Source organism: Oryza brachyantha, chromosome 3 (genome assembly GCF_000231095.2).
Source record: "Oryza brachyantha chromosome 3, ObraRS2, whole genome shotgun sequence".
Taxonomy (NCBI): Eukaryota; Viridiplantae; Streptophyta; class Magnoliopsida; order Poales; family Poaceae; genus Oryza; species Oryza brachyantha.
In genome coordinates, this window is record NC_023165.2 from 276,988 (window position 1) to 292,753 (window position 15,766).

General features: G+C 40.9%; 1 protein-coding gene and 1 pseudogene across 1 annotated transcript; one reads left to right on the forward strand and one right to left on the reverse strand.

Annotated features, from left to right (window-relative positions):
• Positions 1 to 68: 68 nt before the first annotated feature.
• LOC102707200 lies at positions 69 to 5,496 on the forward strand (annotated as a pseudogene).
• A 3,081-nt stretch (positions 5,497 to 8,577) lies between these two features.
• Positions 8,578 to 10,473, reverse strand: LOC102702918 (silicon efflux transporter LSI2). Its single transcript, XM_040522202.1, has 2 exons — positions 9,228 to 10,473; positions 8,578 to 9,138 (listed from the first exon to the last, which is right to left on the reverse strand). Exons 1-2 carry the CDS (start codon positions 10,378 to 10,380, stop codon positions 8,870 to 8,872), a joined length of 1,422 nt encoding a protein of 473 aa, XP_040378136.1. The 5' UTR covers positions 10,381 to 10,473; the 3' UTR covers positions 8,578 to 8,869.
• Between the last annotated feature and the right edge of the window lie 5,293 nt (positions 10,474 to 15,766).

Here is a 15,766-nt window from a genome sequence, read left to right on the forward strand (position 1 = left end):
GCCTTGCAGCCCAGCCCATTAGGCCGTGGGCCTCGCGTCGTTTTTTTTATTTTTGAGGTATAATAAATAAATTAAGAAGAAGAAAAAAAAAAACTCATGTAGGGAGAAGCGGAGCGTGAGGACGAGAAGGGACGGGGAGGGAGGGATGGCGTCGCCGGAGGACAGCGCAATGGCGGAGCTGGTGAGGGTCGCCGATTTCTTGCCGGCGATTGCCTGGTCCGGTCGGCGATGTGACTGACGATGCTGTGGGGGGGTTAACTTGCAGGAGACGGTGGTGGAGGAGGAGGTGCTGCGGCGGCTCGGCACGGGGGAGGAGGCCGGCCTCACCGACAAGGAGGCGGCGCGGCGCCTCCGCCTCCACGGGCCCAACGTCGTCGTCCGCTCCCACCAAGTGCGTCGGTGCCTCTCTTTCTCCCCCCTACTACTATTGATGATTGAAGATTCTGAATGTTGTTGCCTCAGGCCGCACTATCTATGACAGTAAGGGTTGTTGTGTTAGCATAAGCATTTTTATACTTATTTTGGTATCGAATCGAAATCAGCATTCTAGATGGTCTGTTTATACCTGCATTCAAGAATCAGGATGAGTCAATACACTGTGCATCACAATTCAATGTGTTCAAAAACCTCCAATATTATTAGAGGGACAAATTGCCATTCCCCTGAGACAAACGTTATAATTTCTCTTTGGTGTGATTTGGTTGAAAATCACTTGTGTGCCAACTACCAATAGTGGATGAGTCCTCTTTTGCCAGCTCATATTGCCCAGCAAGCACCATCACTACTCCTGAACAACCTTTTCTGATTGGTACCTCAAGCAAATTGTCTCGCTAACTTGAATCCTCCTTCTGCTTCTTGATTCTTTGTGAACTACACCATTCTCCTTGGTGGACCATGAAATTGTGATTTATTGTAATTGCAACTGTTTGTACTCTCGTGTGTAAAATGGCAAATAGCAATTAGTCATGCTTCTTGAGAACTGAGGGTAGCCAGAGTGCTGAGAAATAACCCACATTGAGGATTAGCCACGTGTGAATATATGTTATAAATTATAATGTGGCTCCCAAAAATTATAGATGCAGCTCAATTTGGGAACAAATATCCTATTTCCGTTCTCAAAGAGTATCTGAGAAATTTCCTATTGGTCAGTACTACAGAGCTCGTGCCTTCCCCCTCATTGTGTTTGTTCTGAACAGGAGATACAATTATAAGCGATACGAAGACAAATTTGGAATTACTAGTTTTTTCAATTTACTATTCATTTATTAAAAAATGCTTCCGAAAATGTGTGTTTACCAATATTTTTAGTTCTACAGTTGGTTTCTAGCTAGAAAAACACCATCTCGATTATCTTTTTTTGTTGGGGTAACACCATCTCGATTATCTAGGTCATATTGCTCATGTACCAGTCACTTTTCTAACTAAAATCGATCTTGATAAGATCATTTTATTTTAAGAAAATAGCTTCATAAGGTCAAATTTATTTATGGTTGCTGCAGGAGGACAGCATCCTTCGAAAATTCCTGATGAATCTCTTCTCACTCTGGGGATGGAATCATGCCTTCCCCAAGTACAGGAACATGGTCCGTGTCATACTTAACTCCATGTCATGGGTTACAGTATTAACTACAATTGTGTCCCTCACCATTGCCTCAGCTAGCCAGAGATCTTACATGTTGTCCATCACTATATATTTACTAGCTACAAGCTTGATAGTATGCTTGACCGTGAGGCTTGTTGAGGAGTATGCGAAAGCTCCATTGGAGGAAAAGGCATATACACCAAGGGCGAAGGTTCTGAGGGATGGGATGTGGATAAATATGCATGCAGCGAATCTGGTACCTGGGGATATCATATTTCTCAAGGTTGGGGACATTGTCCCTGCCAATGCTCGTATCCTCCGGTTTCAAAAAATTGACACAATGACTTGCTGGGCCAAAAGGTCTGTTGATTGTGTGCATGCTTCCTCATATATTATGCTTGGACTGTGTCCTGTGGCCAAGGGACTGCTGTTGTTATTGCAACTGGTCGTGCCATTCCTCGAAGCACACTGCAACTCTACCCACAACGTTACACTTGGCCTGGACAACTTAAAGAGGGAATCATGCTTGCTGGCTGCTTCTGCTTTTCTCTTATGATTTTTGGTACCATTGCGGAGGTAGTCTTAAGATTGTTCTTTCAGAAACCCTCCTCTGGAGCTATCCTGCAGGGTGGCCATTTTATGCCATTAATTGGGGTGGTTCCAATGGCAATGCCTGTTGTCCTATACCTTGCATTGGCATTTGGATCTCTAAGGCTTTGTTTGCTGGGAATTGCTAGCAGAGGGACAGTTGCCCTTGAAGATCTGGCAAGCATGGATATTATGCTCTTTAACATGATGGGTACCATAACATGTAATAAACCCTTTTTTGCCAGGGATAAGATTGAGCTGTTTGCAAACGGTGTTAATAAAGATCAAGCTATTGTTTTAGCATCACGGGCATCAAGATCCCATTACGAATTGTACATGGAACAAATTGATGCAGCTATTCTGAGCCTCTTGGATGATCCAGAACAGGTTCCTTTTATCGTTCTATGTTGCGTTTTAATCCTCCTCTTTGTGTCCATGTGGCTGTTATAAATTAACTTAAAAGGCATACCATATCTGTAGGCAAGGGCTGGTGTTCAGGTCATAGAGCACCATGCACGTTTCTTTGTTGCATTGAAAATGGCTCTAAGTGCTGTGTATTCAAAGGCGATCCTGTAAAGGTAAGTTGCTCATACAATATCCACACAGAGACAGAAGTGCGTGAGTCCTTACGCCGTCACTAAACATACAATTGCATGTATTGTGTTAGTACAGGCATATTTGTCAGTAGTCTTCTGTTTTCATGCTATAGGTTGCTCATCAATGCGGCTGTAGCAAAGCAATCAAGGAGAGAATAAGCATAATAATGGATAAACTTGCTGTCGGTGGGTATCAGGCCTTAGCTGTAGGACATCAGGTAGGCAATTCAACTCCATATTAACACCCTGAAACTTGCAAACTTATGATGAGTACCATAATTGTCATTTAATTTCTGTTATTTTTCGCCAGGTAGACTCATGTTGGGAGTTTGTTGCCCTACTGCCTTTCAAAGATGACCTTAGACATGATAGCGCGGATGCTGTCAATAGCCTCATTGGTCTGGGTTTGTATACAATAGTCCTCACAGGTGATGCAGAAATTCAGCTATCTTCTTGTTTCGATCTCAATCAATTCTTCATCAAATGATATTTCCTTGCCTCTCCTCAGAAAACCCATTGTTAGTTACAAGGCAAATGTGTGGACGTCTTGGAAAACTAGGCATCAATGTGTTACCTGCCCATGCAGTGTTTGAGTTAGCTCGTACCAACAAAGAAGTTCACTTAAACATCAATGGGATTTCAGATCTCTTTCCAGGTCGATCTTTATCTTCCAAGTAGTGCCATGCTTCATGCTTCTTGTTTGACAGTGGCAAACACCCCTGCTACTACACTACAAACAGTGATGCTTTAAGATTTACTTACCATTTTGCTCGCTCTATTTGTTGGTGCAGAGGACAACAGTGACGTAGTGAGAAGACTCAGAAACTTTGGATGTCGCTGTGCAATGGTTGGGTGTGGATTTCTTGATCATGATGCCATAGGTGAAAGTCATATTGGAATATCAGTAGCTGATGCCATTGATTACACCAAAAGCGAGTCTGATCTTGTTTTGACTCAGCCTGCCCTGGTACCTATTTCTGCAGCCGTTCTAATCAGTAGGGAGATTTGTCAGATGATGAAGGGCTATATGGTAAGTCCATTTTGATGCAGCTCAAGAGTTTTTGTTGATGGCAAGGCATTTGATGTCTAGATGATGATAAATTGGTTGTCAGTTGAGATATGTTTCTTGCGTTGCAGATCTTGACTGTCTCATCAACTGTCCATCTTGTGAGTACAAACAGTGATTATGTTTTCGAAACTACAGCACTATGCAATGCTAACATTAATAATTATATTGATTGAAGTTTGGTGTCCATGTTATTTTACTTTTATGGAACTTCGGCTTACCAAGTTTCTTGACTCTGGTGATTGCTGCTTTTAATTACTGTGAGTTTCAGTACAAAAGACTGTAACCTTACTTTACAATATGTATTGCGTGTGCCCTTGTTTCTTTTCATGATTAGTAAGTATTACTAGTTGCTTTTATATGATTTCAGGTACGTCCTTTGCAATGTTATTCGAAAGGATGAAACTGACTAAGTCACGAGATACACTGAGAGTTAAGGAAATCATTGCTAGAGGTGCTGCTTTTGGTAGCTACATTGTTCTGAGTACAGCCATTTTTTTCAGGGCTGCAACGACAACAGACTTCTTTTCAGTAAGCACCTTTTCTTCTTATTAAAGATACTTTATTTTGCTGAAAAATTGAATGAGCTGATTATTTAGGACATGGGCAGTGCAAAATTGAAGGTAATTCACTGATGTGCACCGATGAGGAAATTAAAGCTGCTTTGTTCCTTCAGATGTGCATAGTGAATCAGGCTGTTGCACTGTTTGCTCATTCAGATGATTGTTACCCTATCAGATGTCCTGGACCTGTTGTCACATTTGCTTTTATTTTTACCCAGGTGGTGAGCTCTTTAACTTTTCTCTTTCTGTTTTGGCTGAGTCTGTCCTTCGTTTGCTGCTTGTTGATTGCACGGAAATTCTACCTACTGGACAGAACCATAATTCAGCAATTGGCCACTGTGGTTGTGGATAGGATTCTAGGAATGATTGCTGAACTGCTCTTACTTTTACCAGTATTGTCTAATGGTTATTTACATTCAGGAGCTAAACCATTTCTATCAACTAAAATTTTACAAATTATTGATTGTTCAGTTAGCTCGCTGCTTACCATAATTTCTTCCAAGAAAACCCTATCCATAATTCATCCTCTCAAAAGATTATTACATAATCGTGAAGATTCTAGATACTTGGTGTTTATATTCTAGATACCAATTATATAGACTGATGTTTCCTGTCAGGTGGCAACCCGTAAAGCTGTACAAGGTGACTTGGATTTTGCTATGGCAAAGGGTGTTGGTTGCCTCAAGGCTGGATTGATATGGCTGTACAACTTTGTCCTGCTCTTGGTCCCTGTTTTAATTTGTATGTTGATGGGTTGAAAAATTGACAGTGTAAATTACCAAATTTTATTTTCTTCATTCCTCTATTGTAACCATTAGTTTCCTGTTCTTTGGCAGGTCACAGATGGAAGTATGCAAAGATGACTGGTGAAAAGTTGTTGACAACATGCATGCGCTCAATCATCCTACGTACAGTTTTACTATGGTTACTGTACATAATACTTGATATCAGGCTACAGAATCCTTTCTCCAGTTAAAGAACGTTTGTGTAGCCTGTCATTTTACAGTGTATCACCTTAAATGATTAAGTAAATATATCTCGTTGCAAATTATACCTCTGATTGATCCATCTTGATTTTACCAAACCAATTATGCATTAGAAGGATTCTGCAGGGGACAGCAGTTAATAGCAAGGTGGCCAGTTATAACAATTTCCAAGCTATCCTTTTTCTTTTCATTTCATTTTATTTAGCCTATGTTGCAAGAGCAACAGAGTATATTTGCGTAAAAATCTTTAGCAGTTAAAAACGTTTGTCAGAATATAAGCATCATTTGGTCTTCCCATTCCAAAAAGAATTGGGCTCCATCTTGTGTCAGGGTTGAAGATTTTACCATTTTTATGTCCAGCATTTCAATTATTGAACTTATTTTACATACTAATTTTATCTTGTTTATTTAATATATATATATATATTAAAGTAATTTGTTTTGTTTTATCATCTTATGGAAAATCAATTTGTGGATTCTGTTGTTCCAAAACAAAATGTTGTGAATTCTAGGCCCTTCCAAATATATTCGCCAGTACGCATACTGTCAGCTGAAAAGAGTTCGTTACCAACATTGAAAAATATTGAAAGCACCATGCAGAAAAGGTTGGTCTTTTAAGTACGGATGGATTATAATTGGACTGACAATCTTCCATTCTCATTTTGGTACAGTATCGTTTATCTGTTGATCTACTGTAAAATATAGTGCATGCCTCATCATGTTAAGGAATACACAGCTTTCTTACCCTCTGAGTCTTGTCATCCAGGCAATCTCATACATTTCTTCTATCAGGATGACTCAACTTCTGACCCCCTTTATGGATATTTTCAACTTTATGTGATCCGTATGGATACATTATCTTGATAAATTAGGGGTTAATTTACTGATTACATTGCCAATTGTGCAAGCATGTATGACCTAGTTGGCTGGGAGAGACTATCCAAGCAGAAGCAGATGCATCAACTGGCGTGTGCCTGACTGCCTCAATAGTTTTCTGGTGGTGCAGTTAGCATGTCTGATGATGGCATTGGCAGGTGAGTTTCCAGCGTCACTCCTATACAATTATTATCGTTATACAAAAATTTATACACTGGCAAAAATGTGTTGTCGGATGCAGAACGCCAGTAGTGAGGTACTAGCATCGTTGCATGCGTCATCCTTAAAAATGCCATGTGAATTTAAAATGCAACGCGAATTTTTACACAGTGGAGAAATGTGTTGTCGGATGTACAGCATGTCTCTTGCAATAGAAAGACTGCGTCACCTTAAAAAATATAGCCCAAATTTTAAAATGTGTTGTCGGATGTCCATTGGAGTAGAAAGAGCAAGGTTTGCATCATCCTGTGAATCATAGAAGAGGGGTAGTTAGGAAGATATCACGTTATATAGGAGAAAATAGGTTATTGTTGCCTGGCAGTTTCCTATCGATCGAGAAATGTTGTTAATTAAATGTCGCTTTATGTTGACCCTTTTTTTTCTAGAGTAATTCCGATGAGAAGAATATGCTCGATATATAGTAAGATATTTTCTCATGTGCTGTACACATTTCGTTTTGGAATATCCTATCATGCGAAAGATAAAACTTCTGAATTACAGATCCTAACACCATTTAAAAAAAATTACAAGTCCAAAAGCATATACTAGACTAAAGCTCACAGGCATATCTCTCTCACCAACCTAAGAGATGCAATTCCTTTTCTCTCTTTTTTTTCTTTGTTTAAAATTTGAACGAAGTAGCTGTCTTTCGTTGAATTTAGATAAAAATGACATTATTATTTTTATTTTTATTAGAAAAAGCACTGTGCTGTTGGTGACAATGGGATCCCCAGGCCCCAGCCCTGTTATTAATGCAGTTTTGGTTTCATGAATTCGGGTTCATAACATAAGGCCAGTCTCAATGCATATTTCGTAGGGGTGTCATGCACATTAAATAGGGTGTCACTTCAATAAAATTATTGACTTGGCAGGGTCATTAAATGAGGTAGTTTCATGAGATGAGAGAAGAGTTTCATCCCCATGAAACTCATCTGACTCGGTTACCTAGTTTACAGTTTTGTTAACTATGTCATGAAACAATCCATTGAGACTGGCCTAAAGCTGTTTGGACTTTGGAACACAAAAAAAATGCTTTTGTGAGGTGAGGAAATAAATATTTTAGATATTTCCCTCATTGCTCTAACCTCTGATCATCAAAAGCAAAAAGCCTGATGTTGGTTTTGTCATGAGTCATATAGAGAGCAATGAGATGTCAGTAATTTCACAACCTAAAAATTTATATACTACTCAGTACTCATTTTAGAGCCTTCAAATCCTCATAAATTAGTAGTTAGTCGGTGCTGGGAAAATCAACATACACTCCAAAATCATCTTCTTGTTCTGACGGATGAAAGTACAAGTGGGCAATATTCTGCAGTTCTGCTGGCTAGTGGATCTGCTATTTGTGTGACTTGATTTAATTTATATTCAGAAGAAGCGTCAGGTTCGTTGCCTTTCATATATGAAGAGAAGTGAGATTTGCCTCTGGAAAGCAACACTTGTGATTAAGGAGGGGGACTTCTAATTTGTCTTTAATTTGGACCTGATTCCGTGATTGTGGGAGTGCCACCTGCCTCACAATGTTCTTTTTTGTTCTTTCTGGAATGGCAACAAGAGCATGCTGGTATTTTAAGCCACAACTCTACATGCATGGCCCAGTAGCATATCTTTGAACTGAGATGACAGGGAACAAATTAATTGATTAACTTAGAGCAAGTATAATAAGTAGACTATAAGTTGGCTATAAGATGATGTGGAGGAAAGAGGTAATGAAAAAGAAGTGGAGTTGTCTCTCATGCAAGAGCCATCTATACACAACTCTAAAAAAAATGTATTAAATACAAAGGTAAGAGAAAGAGATAAGAGATAAAAATTATAGCCAATCTTATAGCCGATCTATTATATGTGTTGACTATAATATAAACTTATAGCTAGTAAGTTGGCTTTAAACTTGCTCATAGAAAGAAGAGAGAGAAGCCAACAAAGATTTGTTTCAAAAGCAGCCCGTGCTACATAGATGTATAGAAAAATTTCCATGTATCTTTATCGACATGCACACATCAACATACATGTAATATGATGTTGAAATTAAGCGGATTTAAGCATGCAGTGCAGTGCTTAATTAGCACACTCTGCATGTGCAACTAGCAAGCAAGCAAGCTCCCTTGTAATTCCCTCGCCTCATCATGATTAACACTTGATATAATTAAGCAAGAGCTATAGCTAGCTGAGCTGAGATCACCATGCATGCAAGCAAGGCCAAATTAAATTCAATCGCAAGCTCGCCGGCCATACACTACAACACATACACGTGAAAAAAGAAAAAGGAAAACGAAAATCATACACAACATTGATCATTCATTCTCTTAAGTAATTGAACACTTGAGCATATATATCTGCATGCATTGTCCATCATTGGCTTGGATTAATTAATGAGGTTGAGGATTGCATGATTAGATCTTGCCGATGAGCGGTATGCCGATGGCGGTGACGATGAGGGTGGAGGGGACGCCGAAGACGATGTGTTGCCAGAAGGTGAGGTCGTAGGCATTCCTCGGCGCCCGGCGCGCCTGCTCGCACACGATCAGGTTCGCCGCCGACCCCAGCAGCGACAGGTTCCCCGCCACCGTGCTCACCCACGCCAGCAGCAGCCACGACCGAGTCACCGCCGCCGGCGATATCAGCGCCGCCGCCTTCGCCACCTCGTCGCCCATCAGCAGCACTGCCACATGTACGTGCGTGCATGCAATTAATAACTTACGTAGTCATGCATGCATGCATATATGCATATATATAGTTATGGTTAATTACCCGTTGGGACGTTGGAGGCGAGGTTGGAGAGGAGGAGGATGATGATGGAGAGGACGGAGATGCCGCCGACGCTGTTGACCTTGGAGTAGGGCGCCATGAAGTCCCAGATGGCGCCCGGGAGGCCCGTCTTGTTGAACCCGCTCACCGTGATGAACATGCCGGAGAAGAAGACCAGCAGCGAGTAGGAGACGGTGTCCAGGCACGGCTCGGCGTCGCGGAAGTCGACGACGACGAGGGCGAGCGCGGTGGTGATGGCGGTCCACGACATGTTGAGCCCCACCATGTAGGCCACCACCATGCCCACCGTCACCACGTACGCGAAGCTCTTGAGGAACAGCTTCCGCCGCTCCTCCGTGCACTGCATGAACCACGGGTGCTTCGTCGTGATGTTCTCCGACATCTCCAGCGACAGCGCGTTGCCGTTGCCGTTCAGCTGCGGGCTCTTGAGCGACGCCACCGACGGCGACCGCCCCTCCTCCGCGGCCTCCATCTGCTGCTTCCCGTCCACGGAGAGCTCGGCGCCGCCGCCCAGCTCCCTCCAGTACATGCAGAGCAGCATGACCATGTTGACGGCCATGCCGACGAGCATGGCGGGGAGGATCCCGATGAGGAACTTGGGGAAGGGGATCTTGCTGTTGAAGGCGATGACCAGGTTCTGCGGGTTCCCGATGGGCGTGGTGGCGGAGCCGATGTTGGCGCTGGAGGCGAGCGCCAGGAGGAAGGGCTTGGCGGGGAGGTTGCGGTCGGCGGCGAGCTCCAGCACGAACTCGGTGAGGACGACGCAGCAGGTGTCGTTGGTGAAGAGGGCGCTGGCGAGCGCGGTGACGATGCAGACGCGGCAGAGCAGGTCGCGGCCGCCCTGGCTCTTCCAGGCCAGCAGCCGCCCCAGGTGCTTGAACATGCCGGCGTTCTTCAGGTAGCTGCCCACCACCATGGTGGCGAAGAGGAGGCCCAGGATGGGGAGGTCGATGGAGGCGTACGCGTCGTCGGGGCTGATCACGTGGAAGATGATCATCAGCACCGCGCTCAGCAGCGACCCCGCCGTCCGCCCGATCGGCAGGAACGGCACCGACGGGAACACCGCCATCATCCAGAACACCGCGAACGCGATCGATCCCAGCGCCACCTTGGGCGCCGACGCAAGCTGACTCATCTTCTCCGACGAGGTACGTAGCGACCTACTACTCCAGCGATTCTCCGACCACCAGCTGATCGATTTATCGAGCTAACGTACTAGCTTAGCTGCTTCAACTGATAGATTTCTGCGCAGTAGCTAAGCTAGTTATTAGTGCATGCATGCGCTGCTGGTGCTTCGTCTCGCTTGCTCGCCGGCGACTATAAATACAAGTCGCTCGATCGCTCTCGCCCGTCAAGCTGATGTCATGGATAACTAATACGCATTAATTCATGTCAGCTAGGGTTTTGATTTCCTAATTGGTAATGATCATGTCGTCTGTCGTGCGTCTGAGATAGGTGGTAGCGTACAAACCCTAAGAGTCAAAGCCATGAGATCAAAAGGGTAATGTAAACTAATTAGGCTGCTCCGTCATCCCACCACTCGATCGTCACAATGCAACCACCTGCATTCGCTTATATTAACTCTGCCTAGTTAATTAGGGACAAATTAATTAATAACCATAACTATATATGAATATATAGTTAATGCAAATGCATTTTTGCACATTTTAAGGGAATATATATATCGCATACACATTTACCTAGCTCGCTAGTTCGATCGATCGAATAGTTAGCACTTACTATTTCTTAATACAAAAGATATATATGCGATTGCATATTCTCAAAAAAAAATAGTTATTAGGACCCAGCTGTCCAGTGCATTTATACGTCACAGCCGTACAGGTAAGTGCAATATTATCATTTCAAATGAAATTTCAGCAAATTAAGCTCTGTATTCTGTAAGAAGTATGTACGAGTATATATATATATCAGAATCTATCTATGCATGTTTGCCTGCATGGCAAGTTGTTCGTCTAATTGTGGCACAGCTGGCACACTAGCTCAAAAAAGGTCAGACTTAAAACGCAGAGCATATACTATATTAATTTATATATCGTCGTCTTCCAAATTAAGTATGATTAGCGAGAGGGATTAAGCTGGCACACGCGCCAGTGAGAAGCGTCGGCCGGTATAAATGTACTGCATGTCTGACTGTGTTAATCGCAGACGACGTACGCTGATCGATCCCCATCTCATCTCAGTGTTAATTACTCCAGTACGTATGCACCTGTGGCCTACCTGCAGTAGGATTAGATGGATAATTTGATGGAGCAGTTAAGGTTTCAATTGTTAATTCAACTCACCAATTAAAACTAACATACAGTACGTCAGCTTGCAGACTGCCGCTTTCAGATCATGCATCATCACCGCCCTTAATATCATGTGCTATATATATAGTATCTGTCTATCTATCTCCATGCTTTCTTAATTTATTTCTACATGTGCATATATATATATATCAAAAAGAAAATTAATGAGACTACTTCAGGTTAAGAGGACACTATCAGAGTTTCATGACTGTCTTAATTTTTTTCATGGCTAGCCTTCCATGCATCTAATTGGTATACATATATACCAAGTACACAGTGCTGCATGAGCTAGCTAGCTTATATATTCGGTATATCTTGGTGGCCGGATTAATTACTAGCTAACGATCGACCATTGGGCGGATTAGTTTACTCCCATGATTAGCAAGTAGTTAGCAAGGCAGGTATTGATGACCACATCATATTAACCGGTAGTAGTAAATAATCATCAAATTGCCGGTCAAGGGAATATAATGCATATACACAATAAGCTAATTAATATATATCAACCTCGAGTGAAAAAATATCTACAGGTGCAACACATGCAGCATAGATCTATATATATTCGTATGCCTTAATAAACTCGATGGAAATGCATATGACTATATATATTGTACTAATATCAAATTAATTAACTTCCCTGCAGCTGCAGGGGGGCATTTGATACACATGCGACAACTAGTAGTTCGTTTAGCTATCAACTAACACAAATCGCCATACACATACGACACTGGATAAAAGCTAAGGAATTGTTTCATCAAAAGTTCAAATCATAAAGGCTAGCTATTAGCTAAGACCGACGAGTCAGAAGCCATTACTAGTATTAGATCACTGATCTCAGCTGCAGGAGGTTGCTACTAGAATGAGCCAGGCCAGCTGATGAGATTCCATAAATTCTTAACTATTATTATTATTCTGTAATTTTAGCATCAACGGCGACATGCATGATCGACACGTCACTAACTACTTAACCAAAAGAATGCATGACAAGACATTCTTCTTTTAACCCGATCGGGATGCATATGTGGTTGGATTGATCGGATGCTTAATGTTCCTCATAAACACGCACAGTTCTTCGGCTTGATCAATCCCATCTGTCTATGGCATCATATGTAGTATATATATCATAGCTAGCTACTGCATGGGGTGATATTGTGTGGACAATATTGCCAGACAAATTAAGCTACCTATAGCTATGTATCTGTCTAATGCAAATAACAGCTAGCTGTGTTGGTGATTGAACATGTCCAACGATCAGAGCCACTGATATATATATTGTTGGAATAATTTATTATATATCTGCGAGTAATTTGCCACATAATTAGTTGATCGATCGATCGTATCATGCATGATGCATGTAACACGATTGATCTCCATCGCCATTGTAGATCAGTCTGGCCTGGAATGCATGTCCTCCACACATACGGTCTCGCATGCAACAAGTTAAGCTACTCCATTTTGTTTATTTGTCAGCAAATTAACTAGCTAGCTATCTAGCTGCGACGACAAATTAAGATTCAGAGTTTCAGACGACGAATTCATTCGTTCTTTCTCGATCTCAAACTTTTTTCTCTGTTTTCTAAAGCCTATCTACATGAATCATGATCAATTTACCAACCTAGCTCGATCACACAAACACTCTCGATCGATCGTCGATCGGGTGTACATGTGGTGGCCATAGATCATGATGGAATTCTCACCACACTTAGTGAAAAATTAATGCACACGCACGCATATATATTCAGATCGCTTAGTAATATGCATTTGGACTGAGAAAGACAGAGAGAGACGACATAGATAGATTCAGACTTATTATGATCGGTTCTAAAGCCTATATCTAATTAGATTAGCTTCTCTTGCAGCAACCTACGTAATAGAGCTGCACGCGCGTCGTCAGGTCAGGCCATGTAGCTGGTGATGGTCTCTAATTAATTCTCTCCCTGTCTGTCCCACTTTTAACCTTATTATTGCCTACTACTGCATTTGCCATGTATATAGACAGGTGCAGGCAGAGAATATATATGATAGCAGATCAATTAATTCGTGCATGAATTAATATAGATAAATCATGTGATATATATATTTTTTAGATTTGCTCCCTTCCATCGGTTTTACTTGTAATACTGAGTACTATTCTATTATGTATATAGTATATTGTTATTGTTTGCTTGCTGGGTTATTAGTTTCAAATTATTCATTTCTTTCACCGTTTTTATCTTCAGTCTCCAACCATTGAGTATGACATGCATGAAAGTCCCACCCTAAATTATTTTGCATGCTTTTTTTTTTGGTTTGTTTGCATCGATCAAGATCAATATGGACCTCATCCACTTTAATTTAGACCCTTTATCCCCTTAGTAATTGCTATGCTTAGGTGATTTTAGTGCGGATGGTTAGGTAAAAAGTTGATGAATTGGTAGCGAATGGAGAATCTCTATAAGTCGGATTGAGTTTGAGATGGGCCGTGTGTGTGTGGGCCTTATCTTTTCTTTATGGGCCCTATTCTTGTTAACGTTAGTTTGCTCCGCCGGCCCGCAAGAGGATCAAATGTCGGCCCATATACAGATGGGCCCTAAACTCTGAAACAGCCCCATGCATTTGTTTGTTTCCTCATATTCATGCAGAGTCATCGCTTGCCTTTTTTTTAAGAAATAGTAAAATGGTATATTTTAAATAAAAAATAATTTGAAAATTTTTATATACATTTTATTAGTGATCTAAAGGCAAAGTATGAAAAATAAACTATAATAAAAACACCAAAACAACTTTAAATTTAAGGTTAAAAATTCAAATTTTATGTTATAGTCATAAACAATAGCAAAATGATGAGGGCCATATTGTTTGTTTGTTTGTTTGTTTTATGGGACGTATGTATTATGATTAGCAATTGCATACTTGTATCTGAATTTTGTTTTCTTCCGTATTATACACTCTATTGTTATACGATCTGTATGGGTCATGGATCTGGTCTGTTTTGCTTTTGGTGATCTGATCACATGACGGAACATGTAGCTAATGACGACGACGAAGAAAACAGAGCAAGACAAGCCAATCAGGCATGCATGCTGTGCAGGACAATCTGTTAATCAATTTAATTAATCAGCATCAACTGGTAGACTACGTGTAGCCTGTACTAACTAACAAGCATAAATATGTGCAGGCACAGCACAGATCGATGCACGCACGCACGTACGTAGTACGAACTACTGTTGGTGGATGGAAACATATATACATAACCATGTGTCTTAGTTCCCAAAATTTTATACATTCACTTATCACATAAAATCTTTGACACATGTATAGAATATTAAATATAGTCTGAAAATAATTTACGAGACGAACATTTTAAACCTAATTAGTTCATAATTAGCCATAGTTGTCACAATAACTTATATGTGATAATGACGGATTAATTAGGCTTAAAATTTGTCTAATAGTTCTGACACCCTGTGTAATTAGTTTTTTTTAATTAGGTGCCGAAATATTCTTTTGGCATCGAGTCAAACATCCAATGTGATATCTAACCCAAAAATTTTCGTGAACCCCATATTACAGTGGGTAGTAGTGTTAGTGTACAGTTAATTAATTAGTGTAGCCGTTCCTAGTGGAGCCCCTTCTAGTTGCCTTTTACTCATGGCACAGCTTCATTAGTTGTTAATCATTGAGGCAGCAAGCAATTAATTAAGCAAGGGAAATAATTCATACTACTACTCCTTACATATAGGACCAGCAATGCACTAATGCTTTGGTTTTGCTTTCATTAGTTTCTTCTTGAGAGAATCACAAGAGCAGCAAGAATAATGCAAATATGCATCTATGTGTATGTAAGCATGTAATGCTACCTGAAATGCCTGCAAAAGACAGTCACATGTGACAACAAATTAATTAAAAGTTGCATCGTACACTCACCAACGGCTCAAACCGTACGTGGTCCATGCATCACCAACAGATGATATATATTGATCTTATGCAGCTAATTACTACTTTCATTACTGAATTTCTATTATCACGAGCCTACCAATTAAAGTATAATTAAACACATTGGCTCCCACGGTTGCAACAACTTATAAACCAAAATTTAATTTAAAACTTAATTTTTAACTGGATTTTATGTTTTTCCTTTATGGTATATTTTATAGCCTTTTTACTTTTAAGTTGCTATGATCACGTATATAAAAGATTTATCTGTAAATTATATTGTATTTGTAAAACATG